This window comes from Stegostoma tigrinum, chromosome 13 (assembly GCF_030684315.1).
Source record: "Stegostoma tigrinum isolate sSteTig4 chromosome 13, sSteTig4.hap1, whole genome shotgun sequence".
Lineage (NCBI taxonomy): Eukaryota > Metazoa > Chordata > Chondrichthyes > Orectolobiformes > Stegostomatidae > Stegostoma > Stegostoma tigrinum.
In genome coordinates, this window is record NC_081366.1 from 45,368,332 (window position 1) to 45,395,306 (window position 26,975).

The 26,975-nt window shown below is 39.2% G+C and overlaps 1 protein-coding gene and 1 long non-coding RNA gene across 3 annotated transcripts in view; one reads left to right on the plus strand and one right to left on the minus strand.

Moving 5' to 3' along the window:
* sncb (synuclein, beta) overlaps positions 1-26,975 on the plus strand; it is a 66,248-nt gene that overhangs the window by 28,335 nt on the left and 10,938 nt on the right. For both annotated transcript variants that reach the window (XM_048543308.2, XM_048543309.2), the window contains exon 5: positions 4,252-4,350. In XM_048543308.2, coding sequence (XP_048399265.1) covers positions 4,252-4,350 — 99 coding nt within the window. The remainder of the gene's footprint in view (positions 1-4,251; positions 4,351-26,975) is intronic.
* The window catches only part of LOC132210474 (uncharacterized), a 164,141-nt gene continuing 160,634 nt past the window's right edge, over positions 23,469-26,975 (minus strand). Inside the window, exon 3 of the long non-coding RNA XR_009446617.1 lies at positions 23,469-23,850. This is a non-coding gene — a long non-coding RNA (uncharacterized LOC132210474). The remainder of the gene's footprint in view (positions 23,851-26,975) is intronic.

Genomic DNA, 26,975 nt, shown 5'->3' on the forward strand with positions numbered 1-26,975 from the left:
GCTTTTCTGCTCTTAAGATGCTGCTTGGCCTGCTGTGTTCATCCAGCTTCACATTCTATTATCCCAAAATCTTGATTGTGAACACTGACCAGCCACGTTGACTACAAATTCTGGCCATAACCAATCATAACCATCATTGAATATTTCTTCTTGATCCTCATTCTCTAACTGCAGTGAATAAAGAACTGACTAGTTTATCTGTTCTTGTTAGATCAACCATTTTATCGTGGAAATCAGCCTAGTGAATTTCTTTTGAACTGCATTCAATTCCAGTATATCCTTTCTTAAGTAAAGGAACCGCAGCTGTACGTAGCACTCAAGGTGCAACCAACACCATGTAAAGTTATGACAAGTTTTCCCCATTTTTAAACTGCAACGCCGGAGCAAAGAAAGGCAAATTTCCTTCAATTTACCTTCTTACGTTCTCATCATTATGGAACCTAAAAGGGGTTGAGCAAACTGGCAAAACCTCAGTAGATGGAGTTTAATGTCAGAAATGTAAGAATCAAAACACAAAAAAGCACAGTACAGAAGGATTTGGATGTTCTCCTGCATGAAAGACAAAACATTAGCATGCAGATGCAGCAAGAAGTAGGTAAGGTAAATGGAATTTGGCTTTTTTGTTCCCAGTCACAGTTCTTGGATAACCTATTTTTGCACCATCTTGTCCTGATGACTTGTCTGCCTTTAAATCCACTAGTTTCCCAAGTATATTGTCCTTCATTACAGAGACTGAAACAAAATTTTTCCTCTCATTAGCATCTTGTTTATCTGATAACTTTGACATAGTTGTAGTGTCCTCCACCCTAAGACCAAAGTAAAATATTGACTTATCTACCAAATTTCTCTCTTGCCCTTTATCAATTTCCTCGTCACATCCTTCAAAGATTCCACACTTGCTTTTGTCACTCTCTTTTTACTTGCCTATATAAGCTTTTGCTGTCTGTTTGTATATTTCTTGCCAATTTTCATTATGAATTTTCTCCCTCTTTTAGTCATTTACTGCTAGTTTCTAAAAACAAATCTCCAGTCTTCTGTCTAAGACTAGATCAGTTTGGTTCATTTTCTACTATCCTGAATGAACAGATTACAATGATGAAGAAGTTTTCGGTTAAATCTATCAATCAATCAATCAATCAATCTCAGACACAATGGTGGAAAGACTTACAAATCATAGGTCTAAGGTAGCCTTCTGTTGCCAAGAATCTCACTCAACATGTCACATTTCACAGAGTTCATATATTCCTGTACCAACTTATGATATTCCACAATATATCTATCGATTAATGATTGAATGAATCAATTCTGAGTTCCTTGACCCCTTAACAATGTATTCTAACAGGTTTATAATTTGACCTAATTCCACACCTGAGCAACTATAGTTACTGCTTGTTTCTGATGTTAACCACATTAGCTCATAGGAACAGGCACAGAAGCTATGCAATCTCTGTGTCCATCTGAAAACAGCTACATAAATTGAAGAAGAACACAAGTGTCTGGAATCCTAGGATTGGTATTACCCTCCAGGTGAATGTAGTGCAACCTCTTAGTGGAGTGTTTCTAGCAGAAGTGCAATCACGATGCAGCTAAAGTGGAGAAGACATGCAGTCATTTATCTTCAAGATGAGAAAGGGGAAATGGCACTGACAGGCCATCAAATCAGTAAGTCCCAGGACATTATGTGAAAATTGTGACATCTGCTGCAACATCCGAGGTACAGGGATCAGAACACCCTGTCATGACACACAGCATGTATGCAATGCAACATTTTCTTCCACTGGAATTAACAAGGGCTATAAAATTTCCCCTTCACAAGAGGTTCCCATGCTGCTCAGTGCTGAGGTGTTATTGCAGTACAGTACAAAAGGTGTGATGTGATCCTTGCATGCTTTGCTTTCGACAGTTGTAGGGTGGAACAAAGGTGTGTATGTTGTACACTAGAAGATAAATGTACTTAAATTGGGACTTGGACTCTTTTTAAATGAGTTTTACTCAAGTTAGCTACCTGCTGAAACACTATATGTATGCAATTAATTCTCATTCATTTATGCCCAAATTTATATATCCATCACACATTGCATCATTCCATTAAGTATCATGCCTCACTTCAGCCCATATTAGTTGATAACAATATAATAGATGATGATGATGACCTGTGAGGTCCACAGCATTATAACTAGTAGCAAAGTGAGGTTGTTCATCAGAGGGAACTCCACCTTCTCTGTCCTACAGTGTGGCATGATCGGCTGCAGCAACTCAGACAGGACTTCATTGGCAATAACTTCCTATGGAATGAGTCAGGTGATTAAATAATTCCATAGAGGCTAATGTCCCATCATCAAGCCATCCTTTATTTACACAAGAACAGTCCTTGACTATAGTACTGCCTCATTCAGAATCAGGTACTAGAATATTAGTATCTCTGACACTGACTTTTTTTATCTGTTATCCAGGGCTCCCTGATTGGACCAGATTAACAGCCCCAATCAGGGAACTCATATTCTGTGAGGTCCAGCTGGCTGACCTTGCTACAACTACTACAGATTTCACCACTATAGGTGAAATCATTTTTCACTGACTAAAATGTTTTGATGCTTCAGAGCCAGCAAGTGCTGTTTAATCTCAACTGCAATTGCAGCTCTTTTGCAAACCAAAATTTGTCACTATTTTCTTTTCATAATATGATTCACAGACCCATGTGTTTCCTTTTGAAATCTTTGCTAACAAGAATAAATAATTTTGCAAGCTATGTGCATCCATATGACAAGTTGCTGCTCACGAGTTTGATTGAAATAAGCAAATTACATTTTGCAAATTTTGTACTGGATTTGGAGGGCCAGCTTAAAGCTGGGAGGAGTGTTCATATCTTAATTTTAATTCTGTAGTAAACTTGAAGTTGCATGTGCAAGTTCCCTGCCAAACTGCACACCATCCTGACTTAGAACTAAATCCCATTCCTTTATTGTCATTCCTGAAACCCTTTACCTAAGACCACTGTACAGGTAAATATATCTCACAGGCTGCAGCAGTTCAAGAAGGCTGCTCACCACCTTTTCAAGGCATTTAGGTATCAGAAATAAAGAGTGTTCTTCCCAGAAATGCCTACATCTTATGAATTAATAACAACAAAAACAAACTGTCAATACCATCTAATGAAGTAAGGCATTCCTTGAGTATAACCAATGTGGATTTATGTTTCAGATCTGTCAGAATTCACTCAGCACCTAGCAAGACCAGTTGATGAGGACTATTCAGAAGATAAAGTTTTATTGGATTTTCAAAAGGTCCCTCATAAACATGCAGAAATTTCAAATAGAGAATATATTGATGCAATTGGATTATGAACTTGAAGAATTTTAAAATGGTTAAACAATTGTAAGCAAAAGGTATAAGGACATGGCTAAAACTTCTATCTGGGAAAGTTATGAATAATATTCTGGGAGGCTATTTTGGATTTGGTGTGATTCCTCGTTAAGGTAGCAAACAAGTTAGTAAGTCTGCAATAAATTGTTGCATGTTATTACTTTTGCAGTCTAATGACAGAGTAATAGATAATTAATTGTTATTTTTAATTAGTTTTTTTTAATTTAGTTTATTTTTGCTGCTTAATTGCTGATGCAATTTGAAGTTGCAAGTTTACATTGTCAAGTCCCATCGCTGTCTAACATTAAAAGAAATGCCATGAAAATAAATGATCAATCATAATAAGCATAAATCGAAGAATCTTTTGTAGTAACCTCAGCCAATGTAGCAATTGTCTCAATGCTATTGGCATACTCTGCATCATAAGCGACCATCCAGCCAACTGAGCTAATTGACACCCTTTTAAAAGGATTGTATAATGTAAACTATTTGAAAAGCATTTTGTAGACTTGATTTAAGCTCAGAATGGGAGCTACAATAGGTAAAGGTGGAGTGACAAAATAGTTTGAACATGGTAATAGGAGATTTAAATATCTGGACATTATATGCATAGTCTCCATCAATCTCATGCTTCAATATTACCTGTAATCCTAACATAAATATGAACCCTAGTGACTTCTAGCAGGTGCTCTTCTTGATGCTCAGAAGAGCTGATTACAATTATCCACTGTGAGATCAATGTACAAGTTCCATGAGCAATTTTACTGCCTGCCCACCCTCTTCCTGCCAAACAGCCAGCTTTAATTTGCTCCGTATCACTGTAATTACATTTTCAAGTAATGTTATTTTGTGTGTAAATTTATGAGTTAGTTTACTTTCTATTGACAGCCTGAAGAGGTTGGGGAAGAAGCTGTTGAAATCATGGGAGAAAATACAATGGAATCAGAAGGTGAAGTTGAACCTGAAACTTATGAAGAGGCTCAACAGGTAAGATAATGAGATACTCAGCCACAGGTGACTAATGCAATTATGTTTGTGAAGTTGTTGTACTGGATCTATCAAACATTGAAACTTTAGGGCAGCTTTTCATTCTGAACATGGTAAAATTTGAATGTGCATCAAATAATATTGCTTTGATGTGTACCTTCAACCAATGGTCTAGAAAAATGATAGATTGGACTAAGGATTTATGAAAATCTATTTATAGCTCTAATAACTGATATTTGATCTGGAAGTGATAAATTCACAGCTAATTTAGCAAATATTCTGCATAAGTGGAAAATGAGGATAAAAAGACTCCACATTTTAATTGTGTCATGTGCACAACACAATTGCAACATTAATAATAAATATACGAAAGCAGAGTATAAGAACAGTTATAATGATGTAAGGCAATAAGTATCCTAAATTACTAAACAAAATACCCTTGACTTGGGATCAATTATCCCAAATCAAACATCAAACACCGGAAACAGGATTATAAGTGTGACATGGGAGTTGTATGCTTTTCTCGGAGCAGACTATGGAGATTATATGGGGTTGGGTTTGGGACAGACGATGTAAAATTGTGTCATCTGGCAAGAGGTGCCAATCATATCATATGTTTAGCTCCTTTGACATTTTAGCAGTGGCTGATGGGATGATGGATTGTCCACAACCTGTGAGTCAATTGAGACCCTGAAGTGGATAACTAAGGTTTACTTCTGTTGCCACTGGCATTTTACCAGCAGCAAGGGTGGGGTCCCTAATGTTTAGGTAATCTGTTCCAAAGAAAGTCTACTCTATGGTAGTCCCTGACCTGGCTTCCTCCCTCCCCTTATCCGTGAGATCTGTTTGGCTGGCCTGGAAGACTTTATACCTGTGGCTGCACTCCCAAGTCTACCCCAGCCCACTTACCTTTTTATCCAGACTCCATTATTCCCTTGTTTGAGAGAGCTTTGATTGAGAGCCAATGTCTCACCCTGAGTTAATTACCAATCCAGTGTAAGTTCAGGTTGGTGTTTCCTGGTTGTGCAGATGCAGGCTTATTCCTGAATTTTCAGCCACCTCACAAAATGCCAGCAATGAATTTCAGTCAAAAGCAACACCTTGTTCTAATTGTAGATTTTAGTATTGCCTTGCACAAATATGGGATAAAATTAATAATCTTCTCCAAGTCATATATCTGCATTCAATGCACAAGTTAGTCGTATTTGATTCCAGTCATATAGGAATACTGTTTAAGTAGTTAGAGTAGACTGTGAGTTAACCTGCACTTTGAACACATTGGAATTAAATGTGGAAACTGGCACCTTGGCTGCTTCCTGACACACTGTCGATTTTGTCAGTTTTAATAACCCCACCTGCTCACAAAGTGCTAACAATGATATTAAGCTTCTACATAATTGGTTGTTACAATTTCATACGATCTTCTGTAAATTTAATTAGGTACACAACTCTTAACGTTTGGGAGCCAAAAAATAAAATTTTATTGAGAACGAGGATTAACAAGAAGTCATAAGGATTTGATTCGCGTGACAATGATGGATCTGTGAAATGCTCTGACATTTCTGGGAACACACAAAATGGTCTTCTAAACTGGAATAATCAATTTCTTATCAAAACATTTGAAGAGTATGAATAAGGATGATCCCAATTTAACAAGTGAGGATTTAGTAGGATTTGCACAACCAAATCTGAACGTAATCATATCATATTTGAACAGACTGACAAACAATTTCAAAATTTTCCTCATTTTCCCCATGTGCCATAAATTGGCACAACGTATATTCCAAATTCCTGTTTGGTGAGGCTGAATGATGATTTATTTTTTGTGAAATGTCAGTGTATCATAGGATGTAAGTCACTGAAGCATGTTTTCTTTTTATATTCCAGTAGTCTATTGATTGTAATTGATTGTGTTCCCTTTTTATGTTGTTCTCTACATTTTCTGTACTAATAGCTGTTAGGTTTTCTGCCTTTAGTCCTTTAGCAATGTTGTCCACACCTACACACAACTGTTTATTAGATTCTGTATGAGAGTAACCTTGATCACTTAATGTAAATCTCCCCACCTTTCTTTGGTGTGACTATAGCTCTTGTCCCTCAACTGCTGAAACTATACAGAATTCACATAATAAGGTCTACAACTTTCAGACTATGAAATGGATTTAAGATTGCAAAACATGCATCATATCAGGACTATACTTGGAGCTCGGAGACTGAAAAATGGGAATGTATGAGATGAAAGGTGTGGTTCAAATAGTGTGCAGAATTGATGTAAGAAATATATTCATGTTTCATGAATCATTTACTTAAACAGAGAAATTGCTAAACTGTTGAAGGAAGAGGAAAATCACTGATTTTTTTTCCAACTTACTGTTAGTAAGAAGCAGGTTAGGAATGGTGGTGGCAGTGTTCTGGAGCTGTGAGTGTTGGAAATACTCGTATGGGAACGTGGAGCTCCTAGATTTTATGAAGCAGTGTCTAGTTGTAGAAAAAGGGATGCGGTGTTTGGCTGTTATAGTTTGATGCCCAAATAAAGATTGTTTGATATGCATGGTTAACTTGCTACCTTCCTCAAAATCAAAGCTGCTGGCATCTCTCTATAGATGCAAGGAAAGCTAAAAATGCTGGCTGGAAGTCCTCTTCCTATTTCCAGCACCAGCATGCACTTCACAAAATCCTTGGGCTGTAAGGGCACCAGAGCAGACATGCAGCATGTGCACTGGAAGGCCGAAGAGTGGGTTTATAACGATATCAAACAATGCCTAACATTGATTTTATGCAGCAGTTGCCATTTTTGACTTCACAGCCCTGGTGAATGCCCACCTTTAAACATTGCACTTATATGTATGCCCAGTTACCCAGTGCAAAATGGTGCCTCCCTGCTCCCTATGTATGCAAGTGTACCTGAACGATATTTTTAAGCACACAATTTTGCTTAGTCACTTCTGTAATGAGTCATGGCAATAATGATGATCTGCAAATTTACAGTAGCACTAGGCACCGGCTGAGTGTTCTCCTGGATCTGCCTCTTGATGACAGTCGTCAACCTTTCCATTGATGCAGCAATGAATGGATTCCTCTATCCATTACACACACCTGCTCAGTAGCTCCACCAGATTCTCCCCACCTCAGCTATCAGCCTAGTCTCCAAAGTTCTCTGACTCTAAGTTGCCTTTGATTGCATAGTTTGTGTTATCTACATCTGTATTCCTAAGAGGTATTGACCAGAGTTTGACCTCAGACCAAATCACGAACATCCGCCAACTATTAGACTGTGTACACAAATTGTAACTCTGTTGATGCTTAGAGCATGGAAAAGATGAGATGCTGTATTCTCTGAGACATCAACATCCTCATCCTCAAAAGAGATCTGAGGAGCTTCATTGGTGGGTTCCTCACATTTCTGCTGCAATCACATGCAAATGAAAAACAAACAAAATTAGCTTTTTTTAAATATTCAGCTCTGCCTCTCATCCTTTGGTGCAAGATGCCCCCTTGGAAGCCAGAGTCACTGGCAAAGCATTACTCCTCCTGACACTCAACACCCATCACTTTAACCACAGCATCTGAGATGGAACAACCACCCTGTTCTTCTTCAGGGGAAGTGCTGGCCTAGTGGTATTGTTGCCAGATTATTCATTTCAGGTACTGCCTTGGGGACTAGGGCTCAAGCCCCATTGTGGCACATGCTGAATTTGAATTCATTAAGAGTCTAATGATGACCGTGAAGCTCTTGTCTGAAAATCCCATCTGGCTAACTGATGCCCTTTTAGGGAAGGAAACTGCTGGCACACATTTAACTCCAGATCCACAGCAATGTGATTGAATCTTACACTGAGCAATTTGTGGAGTGCAATAAATGCTAGTTGAGCCAGAAACAACCACACCTTGTGAATTAATAATAAAAACAATTCAAATATTTCTTTCTCAACAGGGATTTGGAGAATGAATGCCTGGCATTCCTGCACAATTTTCACCCTTTCACAGTTGTTTTGGGTTCTTTTTGTCTTGCAAGTTTAAAAGGAAAGTGAATTAGACTCCAGATACTGCTAAGGAGAATCACTTAATAGTAGACCTCCCCAGTTCACAATATATATCTGTATGTCCTCCCCGCTGCAGACATAACTGTGACTGAATAGCTAAATTTCATCCAATGAAATTTAGAAAGTAGAAGTTTCCACGACAAATAATTAATATTGTATTCAAGGAAGCATGAATAAAGCTATCGGATTTTTGAAGGAGAATATAGCACTGTATGAACAGCTGTGTGGGAATTAATAACATGACAGTAAGATTAATGTAACAAATTACTCATACTTGCTCTGATATGCAAAGCACACATTGATGCTGTTGGATTTGAATATTATTTCAAGGAAATGTTGGTACATTACAACCGATAACAGTACAATTGATCTTGCATGTTGTTTACTTTCAAGTTAAAGCAATAACATTAATTACCAAAGAAATTGTGCGCAGAGTGCATAAATTGAAATTTGACCCAATATTTTAGTTCTATGGGGTGGTATATTCCCCTCCCTCAAGATGGCAAGATGGATCAGTATTGGCAGTTTGAAACTGTTGAGATACTGTCTTCCTTCTTGTCAACCATCGAGTTCTAAGAGCGAGGGACTATGGGCAACAATTCCAGTTCAGAACAAAGAACAATGCAGCACAGGAACATGCCCTTAGGTCCTCCAAGCCTGCACTGACACATTTTGCCCTTCCATACTAAAACTGCCTTCACTTATAGGATCTGTATCCATCTATTCCCTTCCTATTCATGTATTCATCCAGGTGGTTCTTGAATGCTGCTTTTGTGTCTTCTTCCACCACCTTCTCTGGCAACACGTTCCAGGCACACACCACCCTTTGTGTGAAAAACTTGCCTTGCACATGTCTTGTAAACTCCTCTACCCGCCGTACCTTGAACCTGTGTCCCCTAGTAATTGACCCTCTACCCTGAGAAGATGCCTCATACGTTACACTCAATCCAGGCCGTTCACAATCTTACATTCAATGCCCCTTCCAATGAAGGTAAGCATGCCGTTGGCCTTTTTATCACCTTATCTACCTGTATTACCTTCAGTGATCTGTGGATCTGCACACCCAGATCCCTATGCATACCAATATTCCTAAGGATCCTATCAATTACTAAAATTTCTATCTGTACTTGACCTTCTAAAATGCATCACCTCATATCTGTACATATTGAACTCCATTTTCCATTTTTCTGCCCATGCCTCCAACTGATCTACATCCTGTCATATACTTTAATTATCCTCCTCTCTATCCATAACTCCAACAATCTTTGTATCATCCACAAATTTAGCAATTTTACTAGCCACATTTTCTTCCAAATCATTTCTGCAGACCACAAACGGCAGACGTTCCAGCACTGATCCCTATGGAACACCAGCAGTCACAACCCTTCATTCCGAAAAGCATCCTTTCATCACCACCCTCTGACTCCTATGATTAAGCCAGTTCCGTACCCATCTTGCCAGCTCAACCCAATACCATGTGACTTTATATTCTTTACCAGTTTTCCATGAGGGACCTTGTCAAAGGTTTTATGTAAGTCCATGGAGGCAAAATCAACCACTTTTTCCTCATTAATCATCTTCGTCACCTCCTCAAAAAACTCAATCAAGTTAGTGAAGCACAACCTCTCCCGCACATGCTGTCTTTCACTATTAAGTCCATTTGTTTCTAAACATGTGTGGATCTTGTCCCTGAGAGTCTTTTCAATAATTTCCCTACCACCAACATGAGGCTCACAGGTCTGTAATTTCCTGGATTATCCCTGCTACTCCTCTTAAACAATGGGACAAATTGGCTGTTCTCCAGTCCTCTGGGATCTCACCTATGGCCAAAGAGGATACAAAGATGTCTGTCAATGCTCCAGCAATTTGTTATCTTGCCTCCTTCAATATTCTGGGATGGATCCCATTTAGACCCATGGACGTATCTACCTTAACACTTTTTAAGACTCACAACACCTTTTCTTTTTTAATAGCGACTTGGCTTAGAAATTTGACATTCCCTTCCCTGAGATCATCCTCTACTAACTACTTCTCTTTGGTGAATACCAACACAAAGTATTCATTTAGAACCTCACTTAGCTTTGCTGGTTCCACACATAGATTCGCTCCTTTGCCCTTGAGTGGGTCCACCCTTTTCGTGGTACCTTCTTGCTCTTTATATATGTATTAAAAAGCCTTGGGGTTCGCTGTAATCCTGTTTGATACCGACCTTTCATGACCCCTTTTAGACCTTATATTTCCTTGTTTACATTCTTTTATACTTTCCTTATGTGCTTCAAGAGTTTCATCAGTTCCCATCCTCCTAGACCTTACATATGCTTCCTTTTTCTTTTTGACCAAGGTCATAACATCCCTGGTCATCCAAAGCTCATGTAATTCGCCGTACCTATCCTTCATTCTTGCAGGAATGTACCACTCGTGACTCCTTAACAACCGCCGTTTGCAATATTGCTACACGTCTGAAGTGGATTCACTCTTAAAGAGCCACCTCCAATAAAAATTCTCCAGTTTCTACCTAACATTGTTGTAGTTCACCTTCCCCCAATTTAACATTTTTACCCAAGGACTGCTGTTATCCCTATCCATTGAGTATCTTGAAACTCACAGTATTATGGTCACTACTCTCAAAAATGCTCCCCAATGAAACTTCACTCATCTGGTCGAGCTCATTTCACAAAACTAGGTTGAGAATAATCCCTTCCCTGGTTGGACTGCTTACATACAATGTCAAGAAACTGTCCTGAATAGTCCTTACAAATTCTGCCCCATCCAAGTCCCTGCCATGAAGTGAGTCCCAGTCAATATAGTGGAAGTTAAAATCACCCGCCACAACAACCCTGCTGTTTTTACATCTTTCCAAAATCTGTCTGCATATTCTCTCCTGTATCTCCCATTGGCTGTTGGGAGGCCTGTGGTATACCCCCAGCATTGTGATTTCACTTTTCCTATTCATGAGTTCTACCCATATTGCCTCTCTGCGTGAGTCCTCTGATGTATCCTCCCTCAGTACAGCTGTGAGTTACTCCTTTACCAATAATGCAACTCCCCCACTCCTTTTACATCCCCTTCTTCACACCTGAAACATCTAATTCCTAAGGCATTCAGTTCCCAGTCCTGTCTCTCTTCCAGCCAAGTCTTTGTAGTTACAGTAATGTCATAGTTCCAAGTACTAACCAAAGCTCTAAGTTCATCTGCCTTGTGTATTATACTTCTCGCATTGAAACACATGCATTTCATACCACCTCCCCTGCTCTTTCCAGTAGCATTCCCTATTCTTGTTCGGAGTCATGTTTGCCTTGGTTTCTTCCTCTCCCTCAATTTCTGCATCTACTACCCTACTCCTCTGGTTTCCATGACTCTTGCCTCACTAGTTTAAACATTCCCCAACTACTCTACCAAGAGCTGAACCAAGGAAATCAGTCCTGGTCCTGCCAGGCGTAACCTGTCCAGTTTATATAGTTCCCACCCCCTCCAGAACAGGTCCCAATGTCCCTAGAATCTGAAACTCTGCCCCTCCCATCTTTTCAGCCACATATTCATCCTAAATATCCTGCTGTTTCTACTGTGATACGCTTGTGGCGCTGGTAGTAATCCTGTGTTAACTAGTTTTGAGATCCTACATTCTCTGTAATCTCTTTTAGGATCTCATCTTTTTTTAACCTATGTCATTAGCACCAACATTGACCACGACCACAGGCTGTTTGTCCTCTCCCCCCAGAATGTCCTGTAACTGCTCCAAGTCATCCAGGATTCTAGCACCAGGGAGGTAACATATCATCCTGGACTCTCGCTTCTGGCTACAGAAGCACCTATCTTTTTCCGTTACGATTGAATCCCCAATAGCCACAGCATTTCTATGCCTATTTCTCCCTCCGTCTGCAGCAGAGCTAACCATGATGCCATAAATTTGGCAGCTGTTAACCCAAGAAGCCATTCCCCTCAACAGTATCCAAAACAGTATATCTGTTTTGCAGGGGAGTAGCCACAGGAGACTCCTGTTCTGCCTGGTGGTCACCCATTCCCTTCCTGCCAGTCAAGTGTGAGTCTGCGGTGTGACCACCACTCTATACGTGTGATCCACAACATTCTCCGCCTCACAAATGCTCCACAGATGTCACATCAACTCCGAAACTTGGACTTCCAGGAGCTGCAGCTGAAGACACTTCTTAAACGCACACACACACGCACACGCACGCACACAGGTCCTGGGCACTGGAAATGCTTGGCTTCCCATGTCCAACAAGAAACAGCGACTATAATTTGGAGCTCTCCTGCCATGTCTTATGCCTTTAACTTAATTAATCCTGACAATGTTAAATACTTTTAATGCCAAATTGAAGCTGCCGGTGCTTTCTGCTGATTCACTGCCAATTAAGCCTTTAAGTGGTCAATAATGCCACGTAAAAGCTTCAGTCTGCCACCAGCCTTATTACCTACAGTGGCTGTTTTCCTGATGAGGAAGCTAGGTCAGCCTGCCTGCAGTTTCTGGCAGTGGAGTTTCCATCTGACCCAGTCTGAGGGCAGTTAGAGGCACAAATGAGGGGCATGGTGGTGGTTGCAGAAAGGACCCCACTCACCTTTTCTCTGACACCCTGTTTGCCCTTCAATGACAGGGCTCCTTAAAGGTTAAGACCTCCACTGAGCAGCTCTAATAAGACTGCATGGAGGTTCAATTGAAACAAAGAAACAAAGAAACAAAGAAACCTACAGCACAGGAACAGGCCCTTCGGCCCTCCAAGCCTGCACTGATCAAGATCCTCTGTCTAACCTGTCATCTATTTTCTAACGGTCTGTGTCCATTTGCTCCCTGCCCATCCATGTACCTGTCCAAATATATCTTAAAAGATGCTAACATGTCTGCGTCTACCACCTCCGCTGGCAATGCATTCCAGGCACCCACCACCCTCTGTGTAAAGAACTTTCCAAGCATATGTCCCTTAAACTTTCCTCCTCTCACTTTGAACTCATGACCCCTAGTAATAGAGTCCCCCACTCTGGGGAAAAGCTTTTTGCTATCCACCCTGTCTATACCCCTCATGATTTTATAGACCTCAATCAGGTCCCCCCTCAATCTCCGTCTTTCTAATGAAAATAATCCTAATCTATTCAACCTCTCTTCATAGCTAGCACCCTCCATACCAGGCAACATCCTGGTGAACCTCCTCTGCACCCTCTCCAAAGCATCCATATCCTTTTGGTAATGTGGCGACCAGAACTGTACACAGTACTCCAAATTTGGCCAAACCAAAGTCCTATACAACTGCAACATGACCTGCCAACTCTTGTACTCAATACCCCGCCCAATGAAGGAAAGCATGCCATATACCTTCTTGACCACCCTATTGACCTGCGTTGTCACCTTCAAGGAACAATGGACCTGAACACCCAGATCGCTCTGTTCATCAATTTTCCCTAGGACTTTTCCATTTACTGTATAGTTCGCCCTTAAATTTGATCTTCCAAAATGCATCAACCCGCATTTGCCCGGATTGAACTCCATCTGCCATTTATCTGCCCAACTCTCCAGTCTATCTATATTCTGCTGTAATTTCTGACAGTCCCCTTCACTATCAGCTACTCCACCAATCTTAGCCTCATCAGCAAACTTGCTGATCAGACCACCTACACCTTCCTCCAGATCATTTACATATATCACAAACAACAGTGATCCCAGCACAGATTTCTGTGGAACACCACTGGTTACAGGTCTCCAATTTGAGAAACTCCCTTCTACTACTACCCTCTGTCTCCTGTTGCCCAGCCAGTTTTTTATCTATCTAGCTAGCACACCCTGGACCCCATGTGACTTCACTTTCTCCATCACCCTGCCATGGGGAACCTTATCAAACGCCTTACTGAAGTCCATGTATATGACATCTGCAGCCTTTCCCTCATCAATCAACTTTGTCACGTCCTCAAAGAATTCTATTAAGTTGGTAAGACATGACCTTCCCTGTACAAAACCATGTTGCCTATCACTGATAAGCACATTTTCTTCCAAATGGGAATAGATCCTATCCCTCAGTATCTTCTCCAGTATCTTCCCTACTACTGACATCAGGCTCACCGGTCAATAATTACCTGCATTATCCTTGCTGCCCTTTTTAAACAAGGGGACAACATTAGCAAGTCTCCAGTCCTCTGGGACCTCACCCATGTCTAAGGACACTGCAAAGATATCTGTTAGGGCCCCAGCTATTTCTTCTCTCGCTTCCCTCAGTAACCTGGGATAGATCCCATCCGGACCTGGTGACTTGCCCACCTTAATGTCTTTTAGGATACCTAACACTTCCTCCTTCCTTATGTCAACTTGACCTAGACTAAGCAAACATCTATCCCTCACCTCAACATCCGTCATGTCCCTCTCCTCGGTGAATACCGATGCAAAGTACTTGTTAAGAATGTCACCCATTTTCTCTGACTCAGCGCATAACTTTCCTTCTTTGTCCTTAAGTGGGCCAATCCTTTCTCTAGTTACTCTCTTGCTCTTTATATATGAATAAAAGGCTTTGGGATTTTCCTTAACCATGTTTGCCAGCAATACCTCATGTCCTCTCTTAGCCCTCTTAATCCTTTTTTTCAGATTCACTCTACATTCCCGATATTCTTGCAAAGCTTCGTCTGTCTTCAGTCGCCTAGACCACATGTATGCTTCTTTTTTTCTCTTGGCTAGTCTCACAATTTCACCTGTCATCCATGGCTCCCTAATCTTGCCTTTTCTATTCCTCATTTTCACTGGAACATGTCTCTCCTGCACGCTCATCAACCTCTCCTTAAAAGCCTCCCACATATCAAATGTGGATTTACCTTCAAACAGTTTCTCCCAATCTACGTTCCTCAGATCCTGCCGAATCTTGGTATAGTCGGCCTTCCCCCAGTTTAGTACTCTTCGTTTAGGACCACTCCTATCCTTGTCCATGAGTATTGTAAAACTTACGGGATTGTGGTCGCTATTTCCAAAGTAGTCCCCTACTGTAATATCAACCACCTGGCCGGGTTCATTCCCCAGCACCAGGTCCAGTATGGCCCTTTCCCGAGTTGGACTACATACATACTGCTCTAGAAAACCCTCCTGGACACACCTTACAAATTCTGCTCCGTCTTGACCCCTAACACTGAGTGAATCCCAGTCAATGTTGGGAAAATTAAAATCTCCCATCACCACCATCCTGTTTCTCCTACACCTTTCCATTATCTGTTTACATATTTGTGCCTCTATCTCACACTCGCTGTTGGGAGGCCTGTAGTACAGCCCCAGCATTGTTACTGCATCCTTCCTATTTCTGAGTTCTACCCATATTGCCTCACTGCTTGAGTCCTCCATGGGCCCCTCCTTCAGTGCGGCTGTGATATCGTCTTTGACCATTACTGCAACTCCTCCACCCCTTTTATTTGGGTGAGTTTCTCACACATGGATTATTAACCATTAAAACAGCTCATTACACACCTTGTGCAAAAAGCATGAAATCCAGCCCCTCACTGTTTATTGAAAAATCACTATTTAGTTTCAAAGATTGTCAATTTGCACAACAGCAAGCTTCCATAAAAGCAATGAAATTAATCACGCAGTCATCAATTTCTTCAGTGATGTTTGTTGAGGGATAAATGTTGGCCAGGACTCTGGGAGAATACATCTGCTCCTTTGAATAGTACTAGCAGATCCTTCACATCAATCCGAGGGGACAGTTAGGGCCAAAATTTATATCTTATTCCAAAGACAGTACTTCTTCAACAAATAAAAGCAAAATTCTGAAGATGCTCAAGATCAGAAATAAAAACTGAAAGTGCTGGAGAAACTCAGCAGGTGGAGAGAGAAAAAAATTAACATTTTGAATTTGAAATGCCTTTTATTTGAAGCTGAATAGGACTGGAATTTTTTTATGCTTTTGACAGAGGGGAAGAGGAACAAGTAAAACAGATAAGAGTCATAGAGTAATACACCATGGAAACAGACCCTTTGAGCCAACCAGCCCATGCCAAACATAGTCCAAAACTAACTAGTCCCACCTGCCTGTTCCTGGACCCATATCCCTCCAAACCTTTCCTATTCATTATTCATCCAAATGTATTTTAAATTTATATGTAATTGTACCCGCATCCACCACTTCACCAAGAAGTTCATTCCATACGTGAACCACCCTCTGTGTAAAAAAATTGCATGTTTTGTCTTTTTTAAATCTCTCTCCTCTCACCTTAAAAATGTGCCCCCTAGTCTTGAAATCCCCCATCCCAGGGAAAAGACAACTACAATCAACTCTATCTATACGCCTCATTATTTTATAAACTTTATCGGGTCGGGTTCTCAGAGCAAAGGACGTAGGGTGTGCCAATAGTCATAAAGTGCCAACACAATGACTTAGCAGGAAATTTGAACTTCTGATAATCAATTCCCCTTACTCCAAGACCATCTGAAAAAGTCTCTGCCTCTGAGTTGAGTCATGGACTTTGGCCAGCTCTGATTTACTTAACTGGATAGATATCCAGGAAATGTTAGGCAGATTAAAACCATGTCCACCTCCTGTGTAATAATACATTTGATTCATTCCCAATGTGTACCACCTCAAACCTTCCCCCGATCCTCTAACTCCGCTCCCTTATATGATCTCTCAAACTAACTCTACTCCCTAATCCCTCTGACTTCCCTTAAACATCACCATCCATCTTCCTTCTCCTCCCTACCCCTGGACTACCTTCTTTCTTAATAAGGATGTGCCCTCTGACACACTGAATACTCCTTATCCAATCCAATCTGATCGAACGCAACTAGCCCATGACCTACCTATCTCACACATCTGTCAAGCTATCGTTCTACGCATCTTTCACCCTACCCGTTAACTCATTAACATCGCCCAATCTTGTCCTTAACACTTAACTTTCTCTACATAGCTTTTCAAATAAACTCTTTACTCACCATAATGTGGTAACTAGTGCCATAAAAAGGGTTTGAGGCTTCTGTAAAGAATCTCTGTGTGGCTCTCTGTGAAGATTCCTGAGTGAGGTGAATTTAAGATAATCCTCCATGGGAAGGTAATTGTGAAAACAGGGAGAAGGTTAATAATTTTTGTTTTGTCCGTTGAGGGTTACAAATTGGGATTTTAACCCAGCTCAGAAGATTTCATTCATACAGCCATTGAGTCATACAGCATAGAAACAGGTTCTTTGGCCAACCATGTCTATGCTGACCAACAAATTCTAAACTGCACTACTCCCATTTACCTGCGTTTGGTCCATAGTGTCCGATGGCCTGGATGAATATACATGAAAATTTCTAACAGCATTGACTTCAAAACAAAATAAACAACCTTCAGCCTGACATTATTATGCTCTCAAATTAAACCAATATATTTGGAAAGGTCCCATGATAGTTAATTATTATTTGATAGTTGTGTAAAACTTAAATTATAGCCTAACATTGTAACTGACAGAATTCACAAACAGAATATAGGCATCTCCCAAAAAGGGGAGAGATAAAGAAGAAGGCAGTGTGCATGCTCCACAACAGTACACCTAAATGTATTCACTATAAATTATTCCATGAATGAATACCTGCTGTAAAAAGAGACTTCCTTGCCTCACAGCAGCTGTTGGGAAATATTGAAAGGAAGTGGACAAATCCAGTGGTTCATGTTGGGACAAATGACATAGGAAGAGACAGGAATGAGTAACAGATGTAAGGCTTGAACATTTTTTTTAAAAAGCAGGATCTCCAAGGCAGTAATCTCTGCATCACTGCCTCAGTCTTTTTGAAAATTAGCATGAGAACAGATGGGTCAGGAAAACTATTATGTCTAAAGGGGCTGGTGTGGGAAAGAGGGTTTCCCATTCATGGCATATTGGTGCCTGTCTTATAACAAGAAGGAGCTATACTGATGGCATGGGTCCATAAGAACCAGGCTAGAACTCATGTACTGAAGGTAACGGTGAATAGGGAAGCAGGAAAACATTTAAACTGAGAAGTGAGAGGGAGTGGCTAGTGAGAGCTACTCAGATCTGGTTCAGGTAAGAGATACCTCTGGTTTGTATGGATAGAGTCAAACTCCAATGTTTATGTCTTTGATGTGCTACTGTACAAAACTGAAATGTATTTGTGACTATGCAGATATACAAAGATCTGTTTCACGATTAAAGTATATTTATGAAATAAAAAAGTTTAAGAGCAAACTGAAAAATGCAGAATATAGAGAATATAGAACATAAAGAATAAAGTTAGAGAGGATGTCACTGACAAAGGAATAAGTAGATTTATGAAACAGGACTCCAAAAGGATGGTTAAACATAAAGGAAGAGGATATAAAATATATTTAAATGCCTATGCAATAATGCATATTGTCTGGAAGCAATCACATTGGGAAGAAACAGACATAGTAAGAATTACATGGACATATCTATAGGAAAATTATAGCTGGGAATTAAACATTGCAAGATAGAACATATTTAGAAAAAAATAGAAAGGGAAAATGAGGATGTGGAATATCTGTACTTTCTCAATATAGCATAATGACAGGGGGGGAAGAGATACAACTATCAACAAGATAAAAGGAGTTCATACAGAGTGTGATAAAAGATAATAAGTGATTCATTGCATAAATAAGTGTAGTCCACAGATCACTGAATACTGAAAGGAACCTGGAGAAGCAAATATGCAGACAAAGTAGGCAATTGAGTTAAAAACACAGAACAGTAACTGAGGTGGGAGGGCATGGAAGATTTCACCTGCCCTGAAATTAATTGTCAAAAGGAGATAAGGGTATCGAGTTCCTTGGATGTTTGTAGAATTCTTTATTAAACCAATAAAAAGACCAACAAAGAAAGATTTGCTGTTGGATCAAGGAATGGGGAATGAACCAGATACCATAAAAGAAGTAAAAATATGGGACCATGTTGGTAATAGTAACCATAACATTTAAGCTAATCAGAGAAAAAAAGGTGTGTGCGAAAAACCAAATAAATAGATGGGAGAATGATTGATTTTGAGGGTCTAGAAATAGAACTTGAGAAAAGAAAATGGGCATCCACCTTATTAATCTCCATCACTGTTTGCCAATGTGAAAAAAGCTATGTTCAATAGAGTGCAGGGACAATAGATTCTGCTAAAATAAAGGAGCAAATTGGACACGAAAGTGATTTCATGAATATCTGAAGTCATAAAGAAACATTTGAAGGTGAGGGAAGAGAGCTATATTTGGAGAGTTAGAAGCAAAAGAGAGAAAAATAAGAAAGAAAATGAAGAGATTAGAAGAGCAGTTTTTTTTAAATGCATGGGGAAACTATTAAATTATCAAGGAACATAAAAAAATAAAGTATTTTTCAATCACAACAATAAAAAGGATTTTGATTCAAACAACACTATTAAGAGATCGATGGGATAATTTCACAGAGGACAATAGAGAGATGGTAGAAGTATTAAATAAATGTTTTGCTGCAGTTTCAACAGGAGATATAACCAGTCAACCTAATGTTGTATGCTAAGGTGTGAATGGAGACAAGTGAATTTAAAATATTAAAGGGGATGTATTGAGTAAAGCTCAAGTCCAGACAGATTGCAGCCACATTTTTTAAGAAAGAATTTAGGGAAGAGATAACAGATTAGAAATAGATGTAGTACCAGAAAACTGACCAATACCTACCGTAGTTGCAATGTTTAAGAAAGGGGACATTAGAAACCTTAACATGTTACCTTAACATGAATGGAAAGACAAAATTTGAATGCCTACTAAAGAAGAGAACACCTAGAAATTTGAAATATGAAAACAAAACAGCCTGCTTGGATTTTTTAAAAAATGAAAATCTTCTTTGATCAAACTATTGCATTTTTTCAGGAGGTAGCAGAGTGGATAATAATCATGTGAGTGACTTAATTTTTCTTCGTTTTCAATTAAGTGTCCCATCATAGTCTAAAAAATAAGATCAAAAAATGTGGAATCAGGAAACTAGTGGTATACTAGATTGCTAGATAACAAAGTGTGAAGCTGGATGAACACAGCAGGCCAAGCAGCATCTCAGGAGCACAAAAGCTGAGAAGGGTCTAGGCCCGAAACGTCAGCTTTTGTGCTCCTGAGATGCTGCTGGGCCTGCTGTGTTCATCCAGCTCCACACTTTATTATCTTGGATTCTCCAGCATCTGCAGTTCCCATTATCTCTAATACTAGATTGCTAGTTCTCTTCAAGGCAGCAAGCAGACAAAGGAATGCAGAATAGTTTTTTTTTCAGAGTGACAGAGGATGAGAAGTGGTGTTCAACAAGGATCAATGGTGGAATCACTGCTGTTCACAACCTTTATGAATAACTTAGACTTTTCAATCAAAGATACAATTTCCTCATTAGCAGATGACATAAAATTGAGGGTATAGCCAAAGTTGAGGAAGTCTGCGACAATTTACATGAGAACATTAATAAACTTGCTGGATGAACAAATAAATTGGCAAATGAAGTTCAACACAAATTAATGTAAGGTTTTGGTCAAAGAAGAAGGAAGCGTACACCCAGAATGAATATAGAGAGAATGTTTCATCTTGTGAGGAAGAGCATAACCACAGGCCAACAATATAAGATAGTCATCAAGAATCTAATAATGGAGGGAATTCAGAAGAATTTTTTTTTGCTGAAAGAGTGATAAAAATGTTGAACTAATTACCACAATGAATAGTTGAACTGAATAGTACAGATGCCTTTGAGCAGAAACTAGACAAGCACATGAGAAGATGTAGATTTTTTTAAAAATTATTCATGGAATGTGTCATTGGCCCAGAAGCATTTACTTCCCATCCATAGTTGCCCTTAAGAAAGGAGTGGTGAGTTAACATCTTGAACTGCTGCAGTCCATTTGATGTACGTACCCCCACAATCCTGTTGGTGAACGAGTTCTCATTCTCTGATCTTCCCAATCTGTTGTACTGGTATACTGTATTAATGTAATACTGTCTAGCCTTTAATCATTTTACAGACCTCTTTCAAGCATCTCAGTCTGAACTCCTGCAGAATAACCTGACTGACGTCTGTGAGCCCTACCTGAAGAGCTGACATTCCTTAAGTTAGGTGACATTCTTGTAACTCTCCAAGGCCATTGTATCATCAGCCAAGTGGGGGACACTTAAAATGGGTGCATTACCCCAGATACTGATTGACCAGTCAACTATATGAGTGTCAAAATGGTGACCTTTGATTTATACTCAATTATAACCCACTACTTTTTGTATCATCCATAGTTTCCCTACATTCATCTTGGACATAAATAAGCCTAAATCTTCCTCTCTCCTATTTTCTCATTATTGTACCCATAAATGAGTATTCTATGTTAGCCACACCACCTTTCATGATGCTACTTTTATTTAAATTAATGCTATTTGCCAACGTTTGGTCCACTTCACTAGTGCATCAAAATCTTTTCAGATTTGATCACACTCCTCTACCATCTTAACTCTTGCACAGATTTTGGTGCCATCTGCAAACTCACTCACTACACTCTGATGTCTAGTTCATTAAGCAAAGTTCATGAAGAGTCGCAGGCCGAGGACTGATACCTAGGTAAAACCACTAGTAACATATCTCCAATATAAATTACTTCCATTTTTAGTAATATCTTGACTGCAAAATTATCTATCTGTGTGTGAGAGTGGGGGCTAGAATTAAAGAAGATCAAGTTTAAGTCATAGACATTAGTTAGTTAGATTGCCTTGTGGTTTACCTTTGCTTTTCTAAAGGGACTATTATTAATAAACAATTAAATGTTTTGTTTACTTTAGAAATCTGGTGCCCAGTTTTGATTTTTCACAAAATCTGGTCCTGGTTATTTAAAAAATCTTTGTTTAGGAACCATTGGGGTCAATTTTGAGAGTCATTGAGTATTTTAATTTTACTGTTTTGGGAATAGAGGAATAGCGAGATTGATTTGATTCAGCTGCCAATCCCTGTGTCATAATGCCATCTACATGCTCCTCATCGGATTTATCATCCAAAAGCACAGTGATTTTCACATGCACTGAAGACACGCAGATATACCTCACCTTTCTCTCAACTCGTCCACTTGCTAAATTATAAGACTTTTTATCCAATATCTCGTACCAGTTGAGCAGAAATTTGCTCAAGTTAAATACTGGGGATGACTGAAGCCATTGTTTTCAGTTCCCGCTCCTAACTCGATTTCCAAACTGCGAACTTCACCTCTTTCTCTTGCAACCTGTCTGAGATTGAGTCAGTCTATCTCAGCTTGGTGTCACATTTAATCCTGATATGAATTTCTAACTTCATGTTTCTGAGCCAAATGTAGTACTGTTTAAATCCACCTCAGTGTTATCACTCACCTATTATTAAAACTCTTACCCACTCGTCATTACCTTTAGATTTGACAGCTCTAAAGCATGCCTGGTTAGTCTCCCATATTCTACCTTGAGTAAATGAAGCTCATCCAAACCTCGGCTGCAAGTGTTATAACATACAGCAAGTCCCATTCCTCTATTATATCTGCACCTAATCTTCATTGGCTCTTGGTCAAGCAATGTCTTGATTTTAAATATCCCATCCTTGCATGGCTCTATCTCTGTAATCTCCTCCAGCTTCACTACCATTGAAGGTATTTGCATGTCTCTAATTCTGACCTTTCATGCATTGTCAATCAAAATTGCTCCAATATTGATGGCCATACTTTCAGTTGCCTGGATGCTAAACCCTGGATTTTCCTTCCTACACCTCTCCACTTTGCTTTCCTCCCTTAGGACACTTCCATTTACCTAATCTTATATCTGCTTAATTTGGTCAGTCATATTTTGTTTGATAATGTTACTGAAAAATACCTTGGGGGGGTGCAATTTTGTTATATTACACATGCTTGATAAATATAAGTTATTGATTATCAACCTTATTCCAAGTGATTTATACTGACTGCCTAATCTTTCAAACAATCAAACAGAAAAGACTACAGATAAATAAATACCACCAAATACTTGCATGGCATTGGTGAATGCAAGAGTAATTTAGAACCACAAGCAGTCTATTAAGTGATAGATAGCATTCATGAAGTTGTCATATCACATTATGATCTATCGTATTTTATACATTTATTCATAAATGCAACTCTGCTAAACAACTATAATAACTAGACTTGAAGCCATCTCATCACATTTCCACAGACAAATAAACAAAATAATCAGCATGATTTATCAAAAGCATTTTACAGATGTATAAAACTTTCCTGTAGGATGTGTAGTTTTTTTTGTCAGGTAGTGATCACCTAGATGATGGCATTTACATGTTGTATGTTATAACTCATAAAATTTACATTTTTAAATCCCAACAAGAGTGAAATGACAGAAAAGAAACATTAATTAGACACAAATAGTATTTTGTTCCAAATCATCTTGAGAGGACTGCTGTAGTGGACGCTTCTTTCTCTTGCTGGATATCACACTTGAGAAGCATGCGTAATTTTAATTTTGTCATTAAACACGTTGGTAGTTCTCGTCTTAATCCAAGCATAAAAATTGCAGTTAGTACAGAAGGTGGATGGATTAGTAACAATTTTCAGAGAATTAATTAGTTTCAGGATTAATTTATCTAACATCCAAATGCATGAAACCGTTATTGGATGGAGAGTAGTAGCATTTCATTTTCTAGAATTTCCAATGCCTGCACTATATGCACATGAAGTGAATATGCTATTCATATTTGAAATAGTAATCTACAATTTGAAACTGATGGAAATGGAACTAGAGCATAATTTTTCTCTAAAATAGGCTTTGTTATTTTAAACATAGCGAGTATACTGAGTTGAATACTATGATCACAGTTAGACCTGGAATAATATGCAAGGAAACAAACATCTGCAACAGTCCTTCCTATCCTTCAAATCAGCACAATTATATATTCCAGCATTAAATGTCATGGCTATTAAACAAGTGTTGACAGCCAATAATCTTTCTGTATGTCATCCACTTTGTATTCCCTAACATATTTTCAAGTATCAATAATGATGGTGTACATGTTCTTAAAATTACAGTGTGCACCATGTTTTTCATTCTGTGGAGATTAATGCTATTCCAATTAAAGACACCGGATAAAATAAATACTATAAGAAGTGCAGCCCTTCCACTCGCAAATTTTAGCTGACCTACTTTCAGAAAAACTGAATTGAATGAATATATTTTAGTAAAATGCTGTTCAGAGCTTGTTATGCAAATGGTGGAAAGTCACAGTTCGAGATGAAGCTGCTGTTTGATTTTAGGGAAATCTGCTTATTAAAACTGCTTATTACTTGCTTCTGTTGTAACAATGATTTGAGGAAATGGAAATGCTGTGGCATATTCTGGATGTTTAGAAACACACTGACTAACAAGGAACACAATGAAATGTGTCTCATTTTCATGGTTATATTAATTGGAGATTTATGTTTATTACTTCAGCAGAATATTAAAAATTGTCCCAATCATTCCCCACTCCACATGTATTTAATTTAGTGACCATGTATAGTTCCTACTTTGTTACCAGAATTTAAGTCTGGTAACTGGTAACCAACCCGGTTATTGTTAATTTTTGAAGCTTAATATAAAAAGAAATTCAGAATTTTTGCTAACTCGAAAGAATCAATGAATACTATGAGCTGATAAGAAAGCAAAAGAAAAAGCATTTGTTTTGACCATTTACGGGATGATGGCATCACTGGCTAGGCCAGCATTTATTGCCTATTCCAAATAGACCGCCGGGCAGTTAAGGGTCAACCACATTGCTGCAGATTTGGAGTCACATGTAGGGCAGACCAGGTAAAGACAGCAGAATCCTTACCTGAAGGATGTTATTGAACCAGGTGGGTTTTTTCAGCAGTGGGTTTGTAGTCATCATTTGACACTTAATCCCAGATTTTTATTGAATTCAAATTCCATCATCTGCTGTGGCGGGAGTCGGACCTGGGTCCCCAGAACACTACCTGGATCTCCGAATTAACAGTCCAGCCATAACACCAAAAGGCTGTCAACTGGCGTATTTGCACACGTGAACATGTTGCCAAAGTTGGGTGGCTTGATAGAGTTGTAAATCTGACACAGCAGTTACACGATGGAACAGTGGCCAAAGGCACTGTAGTGACTATGCTGACGACTTTGACATAACAAGAAGTGTAAAGCAAGAGTACATCATGGACCCCGTGTTCTCCTGTATATTCTTTGCAGCCATGTTTTCTGAAGTATATTGTGAAGCCGTACTCCTGTATGCCTGTGAGGCATAGACTATCTGTTCCAGAAATAAAAAAGCTATTGGACAGGTTCCCTGGGATGCATTCAGAGCACCCTGTTTAATGAAAAGTAGGATAAAGTGTCTAACACTAAACTTCTTCAAAGATCCAAAATCTGGAAAGGAAGCAGTCATTGTCAGAGGCCCGCACAGATGGGGTGGACATTCGGTATGACTAATGACAAAATCCCTAGTGTGATCATGAATTCGCAAATAAAACTTGGACACTACCTACAAGGTAGATCAAGATTAAGTTTCAAAGACTTCCTAGGGGTTAACCTCAGGAAGTATTCCACAAATTGGGAGAAAATGCATAAGAAAGAAACTACCTGTGGAGAAATCTCACACAGTGTTATTGCACTCTTTAAACTGCAAAAAATAAAGACAACTAAGAATAGAGGCAAGCTAGAAAGTGTAGGCAATACCAACAGAATCGGACACTTCATCCTTGCCCACACTGTGGAAACCGAGTCTGCAGTCAGGCTCCACAATCACCCAAGAAGGAAGAACCACTAAAAATAGCTGATTTCTCCTTCAGGGATGTTAGAATGCACAACCGATGACTCAATGCATGTCAGAAATGGCCATCTTTAATAACAAAGGAAAACCAACATGATGTGTTCTTGCATGTGTACATCAAGTCATACTCCTAAGGACATAAGGAAAGTCCAAAATAATGAAAGGAAATTTATCCCATTGAAACGTTTCCTTCAATGACCCAAGCTCTTCTAATATAGCATCCTGAGCTCTGAGAATATTCCTGTCTCTGTCCTCAGCACATTCTAAACTTCCCAATCTGAACACATCATAGAATCATCCTCCTCCACCAGCCCTTCCCCATCTCAGATCCCATTGGCAGACCACTACAGTCTACCAGAAATTCCTGCTCAAGGCAAAAGTAAGTTGAAAATTAAGAAACACAAAAATAAAGTTAGACAGTCTCAAACTTTACATCTCTTCAAAGATTGAATCAGCAATGGTAAATTGCTGAAATTAGCAAGAGAGTAATAGCTTCAAAATGGATTTGGCAGACATAATAGTCCATTAACCTTGCTACTATGTAGAGTCATAATTTCCTACAGCACAGAGATAGGCCCTTTGGCCACACTGGTCCATGCTGACCAAAATGTCCATTCACACTAACACCATTTCCCTGCACTTAGCCCGTAGCCTTTAAAACCTTTCTTATCCATGTATTTCCTATTGTACCCATATATTTGTCACGTATCTGCCATAATTGTTTAAGTTTAGAATTTGGGGCCCTTTAGCATCATGGAACCCCGTTGTTACTGTCAGACTAATCTGATTAGAGCGTACAGTGTACACTCTCAGCCAATTGATGACACAGCAGAACCCCAGAAATCT